This window comes from Astatotilapia calliptera, chromosome 5 (assembly GCF_964374335.1).
Source record: "Astatotilapia calliptera chromosome 5, fAstCal68.1, whole genome shotgun sequence".
Classification (NCBI taxonomy): Eukaryota; Metazoa; Chordata; class Actinopteri; order Cichliformes; family Cichlidae; genus Astatotilapia; species Astatotilapia calliptera.
The window spans coordinates 38911768-38931767 of NC_137426.1; the positions used below are offsets into that span (position 1 = coordinate 38911768).

At 43.3% G+C, this 20000-nt stretch overlaps 1 protein-coding gene across 27 annotated transcripts in view; it reads left to right on the top strand.

The window, feature by feature from the left end:
* Positions 1 to 20000, top strand: part of nfasca (neurofascin homolog (chicken) a) — a 156401-nt gene that overhangs the window by 78297 nt on the left and 58104 nt on the right. For 21 of the 27 annotated variants that reach the window (XR_013909080.1, XR_013909081.1, XR_013909078.1 and 18 more), the window contains exons 5-10: positions 1800 to 1817; positions 2807 to 2912; positions 10149 to 10345; positions 10555 to 10677; positions 12833 to 13003; positions 13734 to 13781. Coding sequence is in view for 23 of the 27 variants with exons in the window: in XM_080301467.1 (XP_080157593.1) it covers positions 1800 to 1817; positions 2807 to 2912; positions 10149 to 10345; positions 10555 to 10677; positions 12833 to 13003; positions 13734 to 13781 (663 nt within the window). In the remaining 4 variants the exon portion in view is untranslated. The remainder of the gene's footprint in view (positions 1 to 1799; positions 1818 to 2806; positions 2913 to 10148; positions 10346 to 10554; positions 10678 to 12832; positions 13004 to 13733; positions 13782 to 20000) is intronic. The other 6 variants (XM_080301471.1, XM_080301472.1, XM_026169160.2 and 3 more) reach the window with 3 other exon arrangements.

The following is a 20000-nucleotide window of genomic DNA, read 5'->3' on the forward strand; positions in this document are numbered from 1 at the left end:
TTCAGAGCTGCAACATCACTGGAGTGCCCAAAAGCACAAGGTGTGCAATACTCAGAGACATGGCCAAGGTAAGAAAGGCTGAAAGACGACCACCACTGAACAAGACACACAAGCTGAAACGTCAAGACTGGGCCAAGAAATATCTCAGGACTGGTTTTTCTAAGGTTTTATGGACTGATGAAATGAGAGTGAGTCTTGATGGGCCAGATGGATGGGCCCGTGGCTGGATTGGTAAAGGGCAGAGAGCTCCAGTCCGACTCAGACGCCAGCAAGGTGGAGGTGGAGTACTGGTTTGGGCTGGTATCATCAAAGATGAGCTTGTGGGGCCTTTTCGGGTTGAGGATGGAGTCAAGCTCAACTCCCAGTCCTACTGCCAGTTTCTGGAAGACACCTTCTTCAAGCAGTGGTACAGGAAGAAGTCTGCATCCTTCAAGAAAAACATGATTTCCATGCAGGACAATGCTCCATCACACGCGTCCAAGTACTCCACAGCGTGGCTGGCAAGAAAGGGTATAAAAGAAGAAAAACTAATGACATGGCCTCCTTGTTCACCTGATCTGAACCCCATTGAGAACCTGTGGTCCATCATCAAATGTGAGATTTACAAGGAGGGAAAACAGTACACCTCTCTGAACAGTGTCTGGGAGGCTGTGGTTGCTGCTGCACGCAATGTTGATGGTGAACAGATCAAAACACTGACAGAATCCATGGATGGCAGGCTTTTGAGTGTCCTTGCAAAGAAAGGTGGCTATATTGGTCGCTGGTTTGTTTTTGTTTTGTTTTTGAATGTCAGAAATGTATATTTGTGAATGTGGAGATGTTATATTGGTGTCACTGGTAAAAATAAATAATTGAAATGGGTATATATTTGTTTTTTGTTAAGTTGCCTAATAATTATGCACAGTAATAGTCACCTGCACACAGATATCCCCCTAAAATAGCTCAAACTAAAAACAAACTAAAAACTACTTCCAAAAACATTCAGCTTTGATATTAATGAGTTTTTTGGGTTCATTGAGAACATGGTTGTTGTTCAATAATAACATTATTCCTCAGAAATACAACTTGCCTAATAATTCTGCACTCCCTGTATATCCAGTAATGCACTTGTGAGATCTAAAAAGAGAAAAAAGTACTTTCAAGATAAAAATAGGGTCTGTGAAGATATGTATAGATCTGATCTATAAGTCTTGAAATGTGTATATAAAAAAAGAAATCAGCAACTTCAAATGGAGCCTCCTATTAACACTTCCTCGAGCTTCCACCTTTTGGTGAAAGTAGATGATTTTTGGTGCAATTTTGGTGCACTTATTTGATAACGTTGTACTTGGCATGTGGACCTGACTCCAAAGCTTTATATGGAGACGGCTTGTCTGCAGGAAACCAAAGCAGTCCTTTCTCAACATGATCTAACCCTGTCTGCTACCTGAGGGCCCTTTACTGAGAACACCTGCTTCCATGCTACAGATGAATGTACCCACATGATCGTTCCTTGAAATGATTGGCTGTGCTCGTGCTTGCTGGGTTAGCTCAACATAGCAAAGCTACAGTGACACTTGGCAGAGCTGTTTGTAGACAGTCACACCTACATGGAGTACTTCATGAATTTTTACCACTGTTAAATATTGTTGTTGACCCACTTAAAATGAGCTTAGTGGGCCAGTTGGGAACCACTGAGCTGTGTATGATAACAGCTGTAACATAGTACAATATTAATGTGTATTTGTCTCTAATATGATTAACAATCACAACTTGTGCATCTTATTCTGTTTCTCCTTGGCGTTACTTTGGACTAACAGCAAAGATCCAGCAAGACTGTAAGTGTTCTAACATGTTTTTGTCCCCACGTTCAGTACAGAGCAAACCTGTTGTCCTTCACTCAGAGGGTCATATATGGTTGTTTTAACAAAGCCAGTGGCATTCTTTAAAAAAGGTCCAAACTGTAATATTAAAGCAGCGCTGTGACTCCATCAACACCGTCATGAATCCTCACTTAAGACCAGATTTGAATGCACTGGGGGATCATCATCATTGTCAAGTGCAAAGTTTAAAGTCAAGAGTACAATAAACATATTTTAACCTCATACACAGTCTAAACCTGACCAAGCAGTCGCAAGTGAAAGCAAAAGTATGCACTTAGTAAGCCAAAGTGAGCACGTGCAGTAAAAACATAAGAGCCTTCAATGTCACTCCTGCAACATCCTCTGAATAGAGGCCATATTAGGAGGCTGCACTGTTTGCATGTGCTTCTATATGACAGTCTGGGTCTTTCTGACGTGTCATTGACTTCGTTAAAAGTAAAATTGGGAAACATTCTGCTGATGACCTGACTTTGTAGGGCATGCACATTTGTGATGCAGCATGTGAAAAAGTGAGCCAAGCACAAATCAATCAAGGACATCTCAACTTTCTTTTATTTCCATCTCAGCAAATATCTCTCAAACTTAGAAAAATGGAATTTATTGAACAGTTTCTGATAAACAATGCTCTATCTAGTCCCAGGTCGTCCTTGTGGAGCCCCCCCTCACATAACATTCCCATACTAAACTCAACAGTCTAGTGTAAATGTACTAGAGTTTTCATCAGACGCTGATTTATGGGCCTGCTACAAGTGACTGTTTGTCTGTTTGCATTATTACTAAAGCACAGTAATAATAGAAAGTGTTCAACATCTTAAACATTCATAGAAAGCATCAAATGCCATACCATGATGGCTCTTTACAAATATAATGCTGTGTTTTCTTCCAGTGGATGTGATTAGGTGGTGAACCTCTACTAAAGCTACTGTCTTGTTTCTCTCTCCCAGTGAAGCAGCCCCCAACTATCATGAAACAGTCAGTAAAGAACTACATTGTGGACCCCAGAGATAACATCATCATTGAGTGTGAGGCCAAGGGCAACCCAGTGCCAACGTAAGCTCACACACACTCCCAACATGAGTCATGGTAAAAACAAAGCATCCATAAAGAACAACGAATGACACAGTGGAGTTACTTGTTTGTACACATTAAGCCAAAATGCAGATGTACTGTGTGAAAAACATTGAGGTTTTGTATATAACTTCCATGTAATCAGTTTCTCACACCATTATGGAAGGATTTTGGCACATCTTCCTGTTGCTGTGGTGCAACATTGTTGAGTGTCGTCACAGCTTTGTAGGCATTCACCTCCCGGCCGTGTCGACGTCCAGCCACGCTGTTCCACTTTGCTTGATGGATCTTGACTGGGCCGTAGACTTTCTATAGCTTTGAGCTCTGGAGACTGGCTAGGCCGCCATTTACCATGAATTATACAATATTGTCACGGCTGGGGGCAGTCGTGTGGTGTATTGAAAAAAGGATCCAGGCACTGGCTGGGGTGCGAGTGAGTGTTTATTTACAGCGGTGAGAAGGTGACAAAACAGGAAGAGCAGAGCGGGGAGTAAACAAACCTAAACTGGGAAAACTAAAGAACAAAACTTAAACCAGACACTCACGAGAGGAGGAGCAAAATGCACGCAGAGAGACGCAGAATGAATACCAGGTAACAGAATAATGCAGACGGACATGAACCTAAACAGACGACGCAACAGAGAGCACAGGAAAACACAGGGCTTAAATACACGGGGAGTAATCAGGGAATGGGCCACAGGAGGGAGACACAGCTGGGAGCAATTAGGCTAACGAGACAGGGGAGAGGTAAAACTGAACACACTGACATGAGACATGAACTTTCAGAATAAAACAGGAAACTAACAGACAGAGAACCAGACAGGACACTGAACTTGACAGGCAGACTCATGAGCAGACACAATAACACCATGGACAGACAGAGGGAACACAGAAGTGGGAGCAGGCAGGCAAAGAACAGAAACCTAACAAATGGCAAAATCACAACAGAATACACACTCTGAATGAACAAAAGCATAAAGAAACACAAAACACTGAGTCCTCAGACTCAGGACCATGACAAATTAATTCCATTTGTGAATCATTGCACCAAAAGCTGCCACCATGTCACCGAGCTTCTTGCTGATGGTCTTGTCCATTCCAGTCTTATGTGGGTCTACAGTCTTGTGACATGCTTTGACAGCTCTTCGTCCTTGCCCATGGTGATGGAGAGGTTGGAATGGAAGAAAATGCTCCTGTGGACAGGTGTGCTTTATACATACACTGAACAAAAATATAAACGCAACACCTTTGTTACTGCTCCCATTCCCCATGGGATGGACGTAGAGACCTAAAATTCATTCCAGATACACAATATAACCATCCCTCCCAAACAGTGGTCACAAATCAGTCCAAATGTGTGGTAGTGGGCACATCTGCTATATTGAGATAATCCATCCCACCTCACAGGTGTGCCACATCAGGATGCTGATCTGACATCATGAGTAGTGCACAGGTGTACCTCAGACTGCCCACAACAAAAGGCCACCCTGGAATGTGCAGTTTTGTCTCACAGCAAAATGCCACAGATGCCACAAGCAATGAGGGAGCGTGCAATTGGCATGCTGACAGCAGGAATGTCAACCAGATCTGTCGCCCGTGCATTGAATGTTCATTTCTCAACCATAAGCCGTCTCCACAGGCGTTTCAGAGAATATGGCAGCACATCCAACCGGCCTCACAACCGCAGACCTCGTGTAACCACACCAGCCCAGGACCTCCACATCCAGCAGGTTCACCTCCAAGATCGTCTGAGACCAGCCACCCAGACAGCTGCTGGAACAATTGGTTTGCACAACCAAACAATTTCTGCACAAACTGTCAGAAACCGTCTCAGGGACGCTCAACTGCATGCCCGTCGTCCTCATCGGGGTCTTGACCTGACTCCAGCTCGTCGCCGTAACAGACTTGTGTGGGCAAATGCTCACATTCGATGGCGTCTGGCACGTTGGAGAGGTGTGCGCTTCACGGATGAATCATGGTTCACATTGTTCAGGGCAGATGGCAGCTGAGAATGTCCCAGTTCTTGCATGGCCAGCATACTCACCGGACATGTCACCCATTGAGCATGTTCGGGATGTGCTTGACCGGCGTATACGACAGCGTGTACCAGTTCCCACGAATATCCAACAACCTCGCACAGCCATTGAAGTGGAGTGGACCAACATTCCACAGGCCACAATTGACAATCTGATAGACTCCATGCGACGATGTGTTGCACTGCATGAGGCAAATGGTGGTCACACCAGATACTGACCGGTTCTGGGTCCCCAGACCCCCAATAGCGCAAAAAACTGCACATTCCAGGGTGGCCTTTTGTTGTGGGCAGTCTGAGGTACACCTGTGCACTACTCATGATGTCAGATCAGCATCCTGATGTGGCACACCTGTGAGGTGGGATGGATTATCTCAATATAGCAGATGTGCCCACTACCACACATTTGGACTGATTTGTGACCACTGTTTGGGAGGGATGGTTATATTGTGTATCTGGAATGAATTTTAGGTCTCTACGTCCATCCCATGGGGAATGGGAGCAGTAACAAAGGTGTTGCGTTTATATTTTTGTTCAGTGTATAATGAGATTGGACGAGGAGTTTTTGTAATGGATTGACTGATTACAGTCTCTGTGCCACTGAGCCAGTCTGTGGGAACCAGAATTCTGGCTGGTTTGTAGGGGATCAATACTTGTTTCACTCAGTGACATCCACTTCAATATATAACCTTTATGTAATGTGCTTTTTCTGGATTTTTGGTTGATATTCTGTCTCTCTCCATTAAAATTGCACTACCATAAAAATTAGAGCTTGTTCATTTCTGTATCAGTGAGCAAACTTACAAATTACCGTCTTTACTGTCATAGAACAAGAACAATATTCTATGTAAGCATTCTACTTTTTTACTCCTGCTACTTTAATACTGTTTATTCTCTGGTCCAGCTGATGGTGGCCAGCTGAAGCGGTGACTCAGGAGCAACATCAAAGGGCCACAGGGAATAGTTATGGACAAAAGGCTTTTATATGGACACATGTGCACTTTGTATGTTGCAACAGGGAGGAAACGGAAGTCTGGGAACTGCACAGGTCTAGAGAAGCAGGCTCAAGGGGACAGACATAAGTTAGTCCAGGTGATTTTTTGCAGAGGATTTCAAAAAGGATTTCCCCACGAGGGAAGACGCTGTTGAAGGGTAAGCAGGCAGGTTGTAGAGGTGAGTATAATAATCTAGCAGAGACTGGGCTGCAGAGCTGGTTTATTTATACTGCAGCTGATGAGGCTGACAAGGGAGTGGAGAGGCTCCAAGCACCACCCAAAGGCTTGTACAAGACCTCAACCTTTCCTAGGCTCAGAGAGTTAAAAACATACACAGTCCATTGGCAGACTATGGCAATCCTCCCTACTCAAAGGCCATCTACAGGCCGACTGCACCACCTGAGACCTAGTGAAGTCTGTGATGAGGGAACCACAGATGAGGAACCTTCTCAGGTTCCTACCCTTCCAGGTGACGAGGTCGGTCAGAGGAGACATCAAGGGCTTATAGTCTCAGCCGGCATACAACACAGTAATGGCATGTGTAGAACAACTGTAGAACGGTAAAAGTTCACCAGCACCGACTGATTCCTCCTTAAACCCTTGAAAAAGTGCAGCTGCTGCTGGGCCGTCTCCACAACAGGGGTTGAAAGAGCCTCAGAGATGTGAGATCTTAAAAGGTTTGGGTCAAGGAAAAGCCAGAAGAGAGCATTGGAGTAAATTATGGGAACCACAAGATACAGACGTTTGAATCAATAAAGCCATCCATGGTTTTAGATTAATCTGTTTACAATTCAGCTCTGCTCAGCACCGAGGCTCATACACAAATGAGCTGTCACATTGGTTTACAGTGTTTGTACCTTTCTCTGTCCCGCTGTTGCTCTGGAGCATTTGATGCCTCACACACGGGGATGAGGCTTAAAGGAATAGCTAACACCAAGTCACACCTCTGTAAGTCAAACTCAGACCAGGCCTAAACACAAACACAGACACCACTGCTTACATCACTGGGTGTATGGGCAGCTCAGAGCAGTGGTTCATTGTTTCACTGGAGACAGGAAGATTTTTGTGTTCACACAGATAAGTACACAACCTCACAAACAGCCACTCAGAGCCACTACGCCATGTGCACATGCTGTGTCTCCTCTGCTTCAGTAATGCACATGGTGGACATGGATCATTCACCAAAAAGGATTGTTCACTTACTTGCAATCAGTCTCTAACTACATAACACACACACACTCTCTCCTAGTTCGGTGCTCTGTGCTGCACCACAAACAGGCCGAGCACAGCTGTTACTTGCTGAAAAACAACAGGAAGCTTTACTTGTAAATCCCCACGCCTCACTAAAACTGGAGCTGACTTCCTCACTAACCAACCACACGGATTAAAGTATTACTAAACGCACGTGCAGACTGTGTGGTGGATATTTGTACTGCCATCATATAACAGTTGAGTAATATACAGTCATGTGAAAAATACATCTTCTTTTAATTGTAGGGTTTTGTTTATTAGGACTGAATCAGGTCCTTAGACGATACTAAAACAGAATGAAATAGAACCACATGTTCCAATGGATAAAGATGCTTTCTCCTGGTAGATTTTCCAAAGAAGCCATGCTTGGTTAGTCTTTATCAAACTGTACTGTACCTTTGAACGTACTAAGATGTAGCCTCTGGAGTTCTTGCAGTTTCTCTGAGCGTTGTGTGACCTCAGGGTGACCTTGGTTGGTATGTATATCCTGGGAGGCTTGATTTCCATTTGTGCACGATCACTCTCACTGTTGAATGAGGGACTTTTATTTGTTCTGGAAATCGTGTTGTGTCCATGTTGGGCAGCACCAGTTGCATCACTAAGATTATTTCTGTGGTCTTTCCTTTTTAGCATACCAGAAAACTGCCAAACGTCGGCTTTTATACAGGTGGTCCCAGTGTACATGTCACGTATTGGTTTCTTCTGAACAGTTAGTCGAGTGCATTGATCAGCAGTACCTTATGTCACCTGGTAACAAGCAGAGAACTTTGGCATTTCTGCTTGTTAAACAATGAAAAGATCATTATCACAGTGTTAGTGTGTCCTTGGTGTCTGATGTGTTTAATATAAACAGCCTTAGCTTGCAATGGTGTGGTGAAATTGTGCTTTTTTACAAACACACTACAAAATAGACTAGACAGAGGTAGTTAAAAACAAACAAAATGTATACACACACAAGCTGTTATACGACAACATTGGGTAAAGAAATTGTACAGTGCAGTCCTGAGTGGACAAAAAGGAGAAAATACTGAGTAAAAGTCAAAATGTGGACGTTCTAAGCAACGTGAAGCAAAGTGCAACATTTAGCATCGACATGAAGCATGTGAACATGTGCGTGTGACAAATACAGGCTCATCATCATCATCATGTCGTCTCCACTGAAGTTTCAGCTCAAATGAAAAAGCAAAACATACGTCTAAACAATCAGACACTTTCAGAGAAAAACGTATAAATAATGTAAAACACAAACAAAAAATCTAATTTGAGTTAGATTTTTTTCCTTTTATTATTTGGAGAGCTGCCAAGGCTGGACTGGGACAAAAAATCGGCCCGGGCATTTTGACTAGAGACCGGCCCACCAGGATAAAGATTGAAAACGTGACGTCATTCAGGGGTAAAACCACAAAGGATTCTGGGAACTCGTGGCAAGAGGTACTAGCGCACGCAGGCTTTCAATTGAAATCAGTTACACAGCGATAAAAAGAAACACAAAAATGGCAAGAAGCTGTTGTATTATTAACTGCAATAGCCGGTCGCATGACAGCCACGGGAAGCCGACGGGTAAAGAGATCGTTTTTTTTTTATCGGATTACGTCGTTGAAGAGAAATTTTTTAAGCCATGTTTCCGAAGTAACAAAGAGCCAACAGATGGTCTGGATATACCAAATATAACGTCTCAGAACACTCCAGCTCACATGTTAGTCTGCTCCAAGCATTTACACAAAGGTCAGTCTGCTGTTGTAGTTATTACGTCATTTTTCTTAACATAATTGGTGATATAGGTTACAAGCAAGTCTGGCGCTGAACAGAAATTGTCGCACTATGCTCTTTTGTTTATTGTGCATAAATAGTGAATTGTCCTGACACAATATTGTGTTTCGCTTCTGTTATTATGGTACATTGACAAAAACATATGCTTTTATTCACAGGATAAAACAGTTGTTTTGTATCACTAATTGTCCAGTACGATTACAGCATACAATATTATTGTCACTGCTACATTTCTGTGATGCTACCAGAAATTATTTCCACTACTAATTAATTACCGTTGAGCTCAAAGGTTATATTAATAAACGGTTAACGAATGTGTATTTATGACGACGATTTGTGAGACTGGTAAACTTATGATACGTACGATGGTCTTTACTTTCTACACGGTGCATTTCAAGGTCCTGCACCCATCCGTCGGTAAACTGTACCTGGGCTTGTTGCAGTGACCGGAAGTTACTAAACTTCATGAGTGTATGCACTCACTCCAAGAAGCGTATGATTATAAATCTGAGCGTGGTGAAAGTTGGGCAGCACGCTAACGTCTTTTGTCCACTCTGTGTGCTCGTAAGGGTCTGACCCTTTCACTCCTTTGATTTTTTCCTCGTATCTTTTCTTTGTCTTTTCGTGGAGTCTGTCTTTGTACGGACCGGCATTGTTCTCCTTTTGTTTTGTACATTCCTTTTTTGTGCGGCAAAGAAAAACCAAGAAGGTATTGGAACCGGAGAATGAACGTTTTGCGGTGCTGCAAATGCTTGCATTTGATGCGGTACTTGGAATGTTTTGCCACGAGTTCCCGGCATGCAATGCGCGAAAATCACATGATTGCTAAACAAGGGGGAGGGTGCATCCGGCCTCCTCGGCTGTAATTGGTCCAGCCCAGAGTCGATCATGACCAATTGGCCAATCCAACACCTTTCATTATATATACCCTTCCTAAAAAAAAAAATAAAAAAATCCAGCGGCCCATAAAAACAAAAAATCTCCAGCGGCCCACCGGGCAAATGCCCGGTATGCCCGATGGCCAGTCCAGCTATGAGAGCTGCTGTTTATTTGTGGTTATATTTTGCCCGGTGTTTCCTGCCTCAGTGTGGTTACACATAGATATTGTCTGCTCTTGGAAAACAAGGTTATAAGAGATATAATTCTTTGATTTCTTCAACTAAATCTTAGGTTTTCATGGCGAAGAAATGGGAAGTTTTTCAATATTGGGAAAGATCCCAGGGTGACGATGCGAAAACGCTCGGGAACCCTGGAGATTGGCTTCCGCAGCGGAGGTCGGCCAGAGGACTACGAGGGAGAATACCAGTGTTTTGCCACCAATGACTTTGGAGTGTCTCTGTCCAACAAAATCCTGCTCCGGGTCTCCAGTAAGATCACAGAACACACTAATTGCTGTTTACATGTCATTCATTCATTTGTGATATGCAGAACACACCCCTTGAAACTTTGGAGTAATAAGTGGATTCATGGATGTTGACAGATATCTATCTGCACCAACAGCTCAGTGCTAATTGTATTTCTTATATTTTCAACTAGTAGCTGAATCCTGTTGTTCATATTTCCCCCAATCCTCCAGAGGCTCCTCTGTGGCCTAAGGAGGTGCTGGAGCCAGTATCTGTGACTGAAGGCTCCGCACTGGTTCTACCTTGCAACCCCCCACCAGGTCTGCCTCCTCCGTTCACCTTCTGGATGGACAGCAGTGAGTTTCAAACTCCCCCAATCACTAAACCCTCTTCTTTTTTGTAGCATGTGGTATCTGTTTCCTCGCTGTTAGAGAGACACTTGTAGGAATCTGAACCCAGACTGGCTTCACCTATCAGTCATTCATTCTTAGGGATAACCTGATTGCTTTGTTAAAGTTCTTCAGCACAGCTAGCTTGATGTATGAGGTGCATTTTATTTAGGACTCCTGTGTTTTTTCTGATTCCCAGCGCCTCGTGCTGCTCTGGTCCTTAGGCTTAGGCTTCTCTGCACAAGTTCATGCCACTGTTAGCTGACAGAGCAGGCCTCATGTTCAGCCATTAGCTGTTTTACAGCCAGAGGCAAGAAGCTATTTAGTTGAACAATACCAATTTTTATTCAGTCCAGTCTATAATTCTCTATGTAAAACTGAAACTGAAATATAGACTGGACATTTGTCCTGCTTGGAAACTGACATTGCTGTAAATGGCTGTTAACCTGAACTGACCTGTTCACCATAAAGCTTGTGACACAAACACAGTCATAAACAAACAACAGGAAGCCAGAGCAGACACACCGATGCATCATTAGGATTGCTGGCCCAGCTGCTGATTGGTCCTGGGGCTCTGTGTTAACAGTCAGATGGGTTATGTCACCCATCGCACACTTACAATGGGGGATGCTTCGCCTTGACATCTGTGTGGGTGTACTGGAGGATTGTCTGTAGTGACTGTAGAATAACACATCAGCATCCCACATAGCAGGCAGGTCTGGCCCAATTGTGGTTTGGTGTATGTGGCCCAGGCTCACAGAAAACAGCTCTGGCCTGGATCCAGCATCAAGCTGGCACTTCTGACTGTTTGTGAGTGTACACTTTATCCAAAACCTAGTGAGGGTTTACTCATGTTTACCACCGGGTGGCTGTAGCTCAGGCGGTAGAGCAGGTCATCTAGTGATCGGAAGGTTAGTGGTTTGATCCCTGGTTCCTCCAGTTTGCATAAAAGTGTATAAATGTAGTTAGGAAGCGCTCAGTTTATGGAAAGGGTGTGAATGTGGTATGTTGTATAGAGTGCTTTGAGTAATCCAGGAGAGTAGAAAAGTGCTATGTAACAATCAGTCTGAACAGAGTTTCGTCATGTTACTTTTGCACTATTATGTTCTGGCACATGTTGTTATTACACGGCTTGATTAAGGTACACATTAGGCTGACATCTGGGCCCAGAGTTGAAACTGTTCTGGGCCAGCACAGGACCAGCAGTGTGTCTGCAACACGAGCCATGTGCTGGCTCGTGTGTGGGCCACCTCTGGCAAACCAGATCTGGGCCACCAAAGGGCCGTCATTGTTTGCACTATGTGGGCCATGTGTAAGCACATTGTGTGGGGCAGATCTGGGCCATACCAGTTTTGCTTGAGCTGATGTTGATTTGAGTTATATGTGAAAATAGAAGCAGCAAACTGTCTCCAGTAGCCCTGAAGAGATTGTTACTTCTGTGTTTGTAGGTTGACATTTTGGCTTTTCCAGAGATCACTTATGTGTCATGGTAATACTTCAAGCAGCTATATATGAATGACACAACAAAGCATATAATACCAAGCAGAGTCCATGCAACAACGAAAATATTGGGTGCAAATATTGGACCTAACAAAAAATTGTTGGAAAGATAACTTTGTCACACGTCAGGACGCTTTTAAGGAGTGACATCATTGTGTTTTAACTGAATTGGAAGTTTAAACGACATCAAAACGTTGGATAACCATCTGTTGCACTCAGTCTAGTTGAGAAATGTCGTCAAACTCTAGATCAAACATAGACATACTTGTGGCAAATATAGAAGTGGTCTGTATTTTAGTCCCAGCTGCTCAGATGACATGGCCCCTCTTTGCATTCTTTCACTGCAAGAGGAAATCTTGCATAGGTATTAAAAAATGGAAGGAAGGCACTTTGACTCAACCAGATTTAAAAATAAAGACATGTCTGTTTAATGACCTGGAAGGACCACTTTAGAGCCAAAAACCTGTTTTACATTTTTTCAGGTACACGCTGAGCTGCCCAGATCCAATCTAGCATTGAACATTATTGAACTTGCAGCTGATATATGAAATCCTAAACTTATCGATGTGGTTTCATTCCTTCTCTCTTATTCTTCATTTCTGTCTGTTCTTGTGACCTTGAGATATGAGTCCAATCCCTCAGGATAAACGAGTGTCCATGGGTCTTAATGGAGACCTCTACTTCTCCAATGTTTTGGCCCAAGATGCAAACACAGACTACAGCTGTAAAGCTCGCTTTCTGTTCACACACACCATCCAGGAGAAGAACCCATACAAACTCAAAGTTCAGACCAGTAAGTATGCAACACACACACACACACACACACACACACACACACACACACACGCACACACGCACACACGCACACAAACACACACACACACACACACACACACGCACACACGCACACAAACACACACACACACACACACACACACACACACACACACACACACACACACAAACTAATTACGAGTTGGATCCTGAAGCAGTCAGTTGCCAAAGTGATTATTGCTGTTGTGTCGTTAGAGCTGCTGTTTCCTGCTAAACTCTTATCTGCTTTGTCTGTTTTGAACACATACACTACTTTAACCCAAGTAGAGTAAGACCCCATCTATCTAACTGGAGAGGATGTTATGACATGTCATGCACGAAACCATAACCTTTGTGATGATTTCCTAATGCTGCCTCTGAAAGACCAGATTGTGAAATGTTGGATCGTTCTTCCAACAGTTTGTTTGAACATTGTTACACTGAACATTGTTACATTGAACATTGTTACACTGAACATTGTTACACTGAACATTGTTACATTGAACATTGTTACACTGAACATTGTTACATTGAACATTGTTACATTGAACATTGTTACACTGAACATTGTTACATTGAACATTGTTACACTGAACATTGTTACATTGAACATTGTTACATTGAACATTGTTACATTGAACATTGTTGTCAGGTTGTGTGAGTGTTTTTATGCAGATTGATGTGCCACTGTGTGTGCCTCTTGTTTCTAGAGGAGCCATACAATGACACATCTTACAATGCCTCTGAGCCCCACGGTGGTGAGTTTCCTCTTCCTATAAGGACAGCTCGGTTTCCTGTTCACCTCCTAAGGGTGTAACGTGGTGCTAACCTTCTGACTCACTGAAGCTCAGTCTAACCTCCTAACTGCTCTTTACATGTGTAGAAGTGGGTTAGTTTCATACTGAATGATACGTTTGGGTTGCTTTATTGTGTTTCTCTTAATGTTGGCTGTTTTTTAACTATTTTAATAATGATGTAAAGACAATAACAAGCTACAACCTAACTACCTATAGCTAAAGCAAATAACACCTATTATCCCATAGTGCCGAATGCCAAAATCTAGGATATAGATTTTAAGCTAGATTTTAGTTGTTTGTTGTAGTCAGTGTATTGACTGTAAGAGTAATATGAAGCTTAAAGACTTTGGTGACTACGAAGACCCACATGGATCAGAAACACAGAGGGTTGTATGACTGAGAGGAAGGCCAAACCCTGATGTGGCAGTATAGAGCACAATGCGTAGCAGCTTGAACATGACAATGCTTCTAACATTTCAGTAGTATGTACTATAGAAATAGAAGGTGGCAATAGAGGCTCAGTGAACAGATCTTCCATCACATTCCTGTGTCTGACTTTGTGCCCACCTCCTGTGTTCCTTGCAGTTTGCCACTCATTTAGTCAAAAATAGATATGATGCAGATATTTAGTGATGTGGAGGGGGAAGCTGCTTGTAAAATACACTGCTGCACATTGAACCTGGTTAACAATGTATTCATTTCTTCAGTACTTGACAATGACTGTCTGAAATTTGAGAATGGAGTGCTTTGATTGGCCAGTGGCAGCCCAGTGTTTGGGTGGCTTTAGATGGACGGGTTGCTGATTGCCTCAGTTTCAAATCCACTAATGTAAACAAGAGACAGTTTTTAAACTAAGTTTGTAATTAATCACTTTTGAAAGACTTTCTCACCTGGAGATTAGATAGGTGCTGGAATATGGTGGCAGTGTGTTCTTAGTAATGGTACATGGGATGCTCTCCTTAACCAGAAACATCAATGAAGGTAATGACCAATAGACTGAAAACTCACACTCCTGAGATGGGAACATTGGAGCTCGTAACTGAGGAATGCTTTGAGAAAGACGTGTGGCTGTGGAGATCTTTGAGTTCCATTAGTTGTGAGCTTCAGGTGGGCCGACTGTTCGGTACCACACAGCTCCCGGTTTGGCCCTTTGACTCTGTCTGTGATTGGTTGGGGTGAGAGAAGGAAGACAGGATAAAGACATGCTGTGGAAGAGAGACAGAGGTTAATAACAGATATGATTCAATGCAGAGAGGTCTGTTAACACATAGTGAGTGAGAAAGGTGACTGGAAAGGAAAAACTCAGTGCATCATGGGAATCCCCGGCAGCCTACGTCTATTGCAGCATAACTAAGGGAGGATTCAGGGTCACCTGGTCCAGCCCTAACTATATGCTTTAGCAAAAAGGAAAGTTTGAAGCCTAATCTTGAAAGTAGAGATAGTGTCTGTCTCCTGAATCCAAACTGGAAGCTGGTTCCACAGAAGAGGGGCCTGAAAACTGAAGGCTCTGCCTCCCATTCTACTTTTAAATACTCTAGGAACAACAAGTAGGCCTGCAGAGCGAGAGTGAAGTGCTCTAATAGGGTGATATGGTACTACAAGGTCATTAAGATAAGATGGGGCCTGATTATTTAAGACCTTGTATGTGAGGAGCAGGATTTTGAATTCTGGATTTAACAGGAAGCCAATGAAGGGAAGCCAAAACAGGAGAAATCTGCTCTCTCTTTCTAGTCCCTGTCAGGACTCTTGCTGCAGCATTTTGGATCAGCTGAAGGCTTTTCAGGGAGTTTTTAGGACATCCTGATAATAATGAATTACAGTAGTCCAGCCTGGAAGTAATAAATGCATGAACTAGTTTTTCAGCGTCACTCTGAGACAGGATATTTCTAACTTTAGAGATGTTGCACAAATGGAAGAAAGCAGTCTTACATATTTGTTTAATATGTGCATTGAAGGACATGTCCTGGTCAAAAATGACTCCAAGGTTCCTCACAGCGTTACTGGAGGTCAAGGTAATGCCATCCAGAGGAAGAATCTGGTTAGATACCATATTTCTAAGCTTTTCAGAGCCGAGTAATAATAATGGATTGCATTTATATAGCGCTTTTCGGGACCCCTCAAAGCACTTTACAATTCCACTATTCATTCACTCTCACACACTGGTGGAGGCAGCTACAGTTGTAGCCACAGCTGCCCTGGGGCAGACTGACAGAGGCGAGGCTGCCATATCGCGCCATCGGCCCCTCTGGCCAACACCAGTAGGCGGTAGGTGAAGTGTCTTGCCCATGGACACAACGACCGAGACTGTCTGAGCCAGGGCTCGAACCGGCAACCTTCCGATTACAAGACAACTCTTGAGCCACGATCGCCCCAGTACAATAACCTCAGTTTGATCTGAATTAAATGGTAAATGGTCTGTATTTGTAAAGCGCTTTACTTGGTCCTAAGGACCCCAAAGCGCTTTACACTATACACAATCATCCACACATTCACACACACATTCACACACTGAATTAAGAAGCAGAAAGTTAGCGGCCATCCAGGTCTTTATGTCTTTAAGACATTCCTGCAGTTTAACTCATTGGTGTGTGTTATCTGGCTTCATGGACAGGTACAGCTGGGTGTCATCTGCATAGCAGTGTAAATGTATGCTACAGTGGGGCAAAAAAGTATTTAGTCAGCCACCGATTGTGCAAGTTCCCCCACTTAAAATGATGACAGAGGTCAGTAATTTGCACCAGAGGTACACTTCAACTGTGAGAGACAGAATGTGAAAAAAAAATCCATGAATTCACATGGTAGGATTTGTAAAGAATTTATTCGTAAATCAGGGTGGAAAATAAGTATTTGGTCACCTCAAACAAGGAAAATCTCTGGCTCTCACAGACCTGTAACGTCTTCTGTAAGAAGCTTTTCTGTCCCCCACTCGTTACCTGTATGAATGGCACCTGTTTGAACTCATCATCTGTATAAAAGACACCTGTCCACAGCCTCAAACAGTCAGACTCCAAACTCCGTCATGGCCAAGACCAAAGAGCTTTCGAAGGACACCAGGAAAAGTATTGTAGACCTGCACCAGACTGGGAAGAGTGAATCTACAATAGGCAAGCAGCTTGGTGTGAAAAAATCAACTGTGGGAGCAATCATCAGAAAATGGAAGACATACAAGACCACTGATAATCTCCCTCGATCTGGGGCTCCACGCAAGATCTCATCCCGTGGGGTCAAAATGATCATGAGAACGGTGAGCAAAGATCCCAGAACCACACGGGGGGACCTGGTGAATGACCTGCAGAGAGCTGGGACCAAAGTAACAAAGGTCACCATCAGTAACACACTACAACGGCAGGGAATCAAATCCCGCAGTGCCAGACGTGTTCCGCTGCTGAAGCCAGTGCATGTCCAGGCCCGTCTGAAGTTTGCCAGAGAGCACATGGATGATACAGCAGAGGATTGGGAGAATGTCATGTGGTCAGATGAAACCAAAGTAGAACTTTTTGGTATAAACTCAACTCGTCGTGTTTGGAGGAAGAAGAATACTGAGTTGCATCCCAAGAACACCATACCTACTGTGAAGCATGGGGGTGGAAACATCATGCTATGGGGCTGTTTTTCTGCCAAGGGGACAGGACGACTGATCCGTGTTAAGGACAGAATGAATGGGGCCATGTATCGTGAGATTTTGAGCCAAAACCTCCTTCCATCAGTGAGAACTTTGAAGATGAAACGAGGCTGGGTCTTCCAACATGACAATGATCCAAAACACACCGCCCGGGCAACAAAGGAGTGGCTCCGTAAGAAGCATTTGAAAGTCCTGGAGTGGCCTAGCCAGTCTCCAGACCTCAACCCCATAGAAAATCTGTGGCGGGAGTTGAAAGTCCGTGTTGCTCGGCGACAGCCCCAAAACATCACTGCTCTTGAGAAGATCTGCATGGAGGAATGGGCCAAAATACCAGCTACTGTGTGTGCAAACCTGGTAAAGACCTATAGTAAACGTTTGACCTCTGTTATTGCCAACAAAGGTTATGTTACAAAGTATTGAGTTGTATTTTTGTTATTGACCAAATACTTATTTTCCACCCTGATTTACCAATAAATTCTTTACAAATCCTACCATGTGGATTCATGGATTTTTTTTTCACATTCTGTCTCTCACAGTTGAAGTGTACCTCTGGTGCAAATTACTGACCTCTGTCATCATTTTAGGTGGGGGAACTTGCACAATCGGTGGCTGACTAAATACTTTTTTGCCCCACTGTATGTCTTCTAATGATGCTGCCTAAGGGAAGCATGTATAATGTAAACAGAATTGGTCCTAGCACTGAACCCTGTGGAACTCCATAATTAACCTCAGTGTGTGAAGAGGACTCTCCATTTACATGCACAAATTGGAGTCTATTAGATAGATATGATACAAACCACTGCAGTGCAGTACCTGTAATACCTACAGCATGTTCTAATCGCTCTAATAGGATATTATGGTCGACAGTATCGAACGCTGCACTGAGGTCTAGCAGGACAAGCACAGAGATGAGTCCACTGTCAGAGGCCATAAGAAGATCATTTGTAACCTTCACTAAAGCTGTTTCTGTGCTGTGATGAGCTCTGAAACCTGACTGAAACTCTTCAAATAAAGCTCTGCAGATGATCTGTTAGCTGTTTGACAGCTACTCTTTCAAGGATGTTTGATATGAAAGGAAGGTTGGAGATTGGCCTATAATTAGCTAAGACTGCTGGGTCTAGAGATGCTTTTTGAGTAAAGGTTTAACTACAGCCAGCTTGAAGGCCTGTGGTACATAGCCGATCATTAGAGATAGGTTGATCATATTTAAGATCGAAGAATTAATTAACGGCAGGACTTCTTTGAGCAGTTTTGTAGGAATGGGGTCTAAAAGACACGTTGATGGTTTGGAGGAAGTAATACTTGTAGTAAACATGACTATAGTGGTTTGAAAACATGAGAATATCATCCAAGTAGACAAAGATGAAGCAATTAAGGAAGTCCCAAAGCACATTATTTACCAACGCCTGGAAGACAACCAGAGCATTGGTAAGTCCACGTGGTGGGACAGGGTAGATGCCCCAGGTGAGTATAGAAGGTAGTCTTCCACTCGTCGCAATGGGATCGTAGATGTTTCGCAAAGATTGTGGCTCTTTGCAGAAGAAGTTAAAAGGGAGAAGATAACAGATGTAAAGGTTGTTTGTTTTTAACAATTCAAACCTCTAAAGTTAATGCAAGAAATCCAGCTCCCAGGAAATAGGACGAGGGTGGGATGATGTCAGCAGCTAATGAATGGTGGGTGTGTTTTTCCATTGGCTCGTGTTCTGATTTGGTGAGACTGTATAGGCAGCTTAGGGGCAGAGATCAGGCACCAGGTAAGGATGTCAATAACACAATTGTATGGTTGCTGGGAGGCAGCGAGAGCCAATCGTGATGTTCAGTCAGGATGGAAGACAAATGTGGACCCTCTAAACCGATTATTAAGACAACAGCTTCTCCTGGAGGAAACATAGACTGCAGACCAAAGTCATCACAACTCTTGCAGCCAAATGCAGGACACTGAAGTAAAAGTTTAACAGGTACAGAAGAAAAACACGTAATATAAGTAATACAAAGAAGTATTTTCTGAATGGAGTTGGCAGAGGGACAGGCAGATAATTCACTCAGATGAAGATTCAGGTGGATTTCCTGAATTATCCATGGATGTCCTGTTAACTTGGACTAAGAGGACATCCAAGTTAGTCCAGTGTAGGCAAAACATAACAGAGTAACCCGTGGTACATGTGGAAGCCACAGTAAGTACAATGAGCTGGCATCGACTGAGGGATTTCTACAGCCTAAGTAGCAGGAAGGGAATGACCAGCTGCACACAGCTGTGTTATTATAAGAGGAAGAGAGGGAGACAGACAATGATGCGTTCACACAGCTGGACTCCCAGATGGTGGTAGAAATGATGCCATCCTTTTTGGGCAGATAGTCGTAACGTGTGTGAGATGGAGGAACATGATCCTTTATTTTTCTGGTTGATAAATATGAATGACATGACATTTAAATTCCAAAGTGTGTATAGTATTTGACCATGTGTTATCAACATTTTTGTAAACAATCATGAATATCGAGTTATGGAATATAGAAGATGTTTGACTGCACATCGGTTGAAACCTAACGTGTGTGTGCTG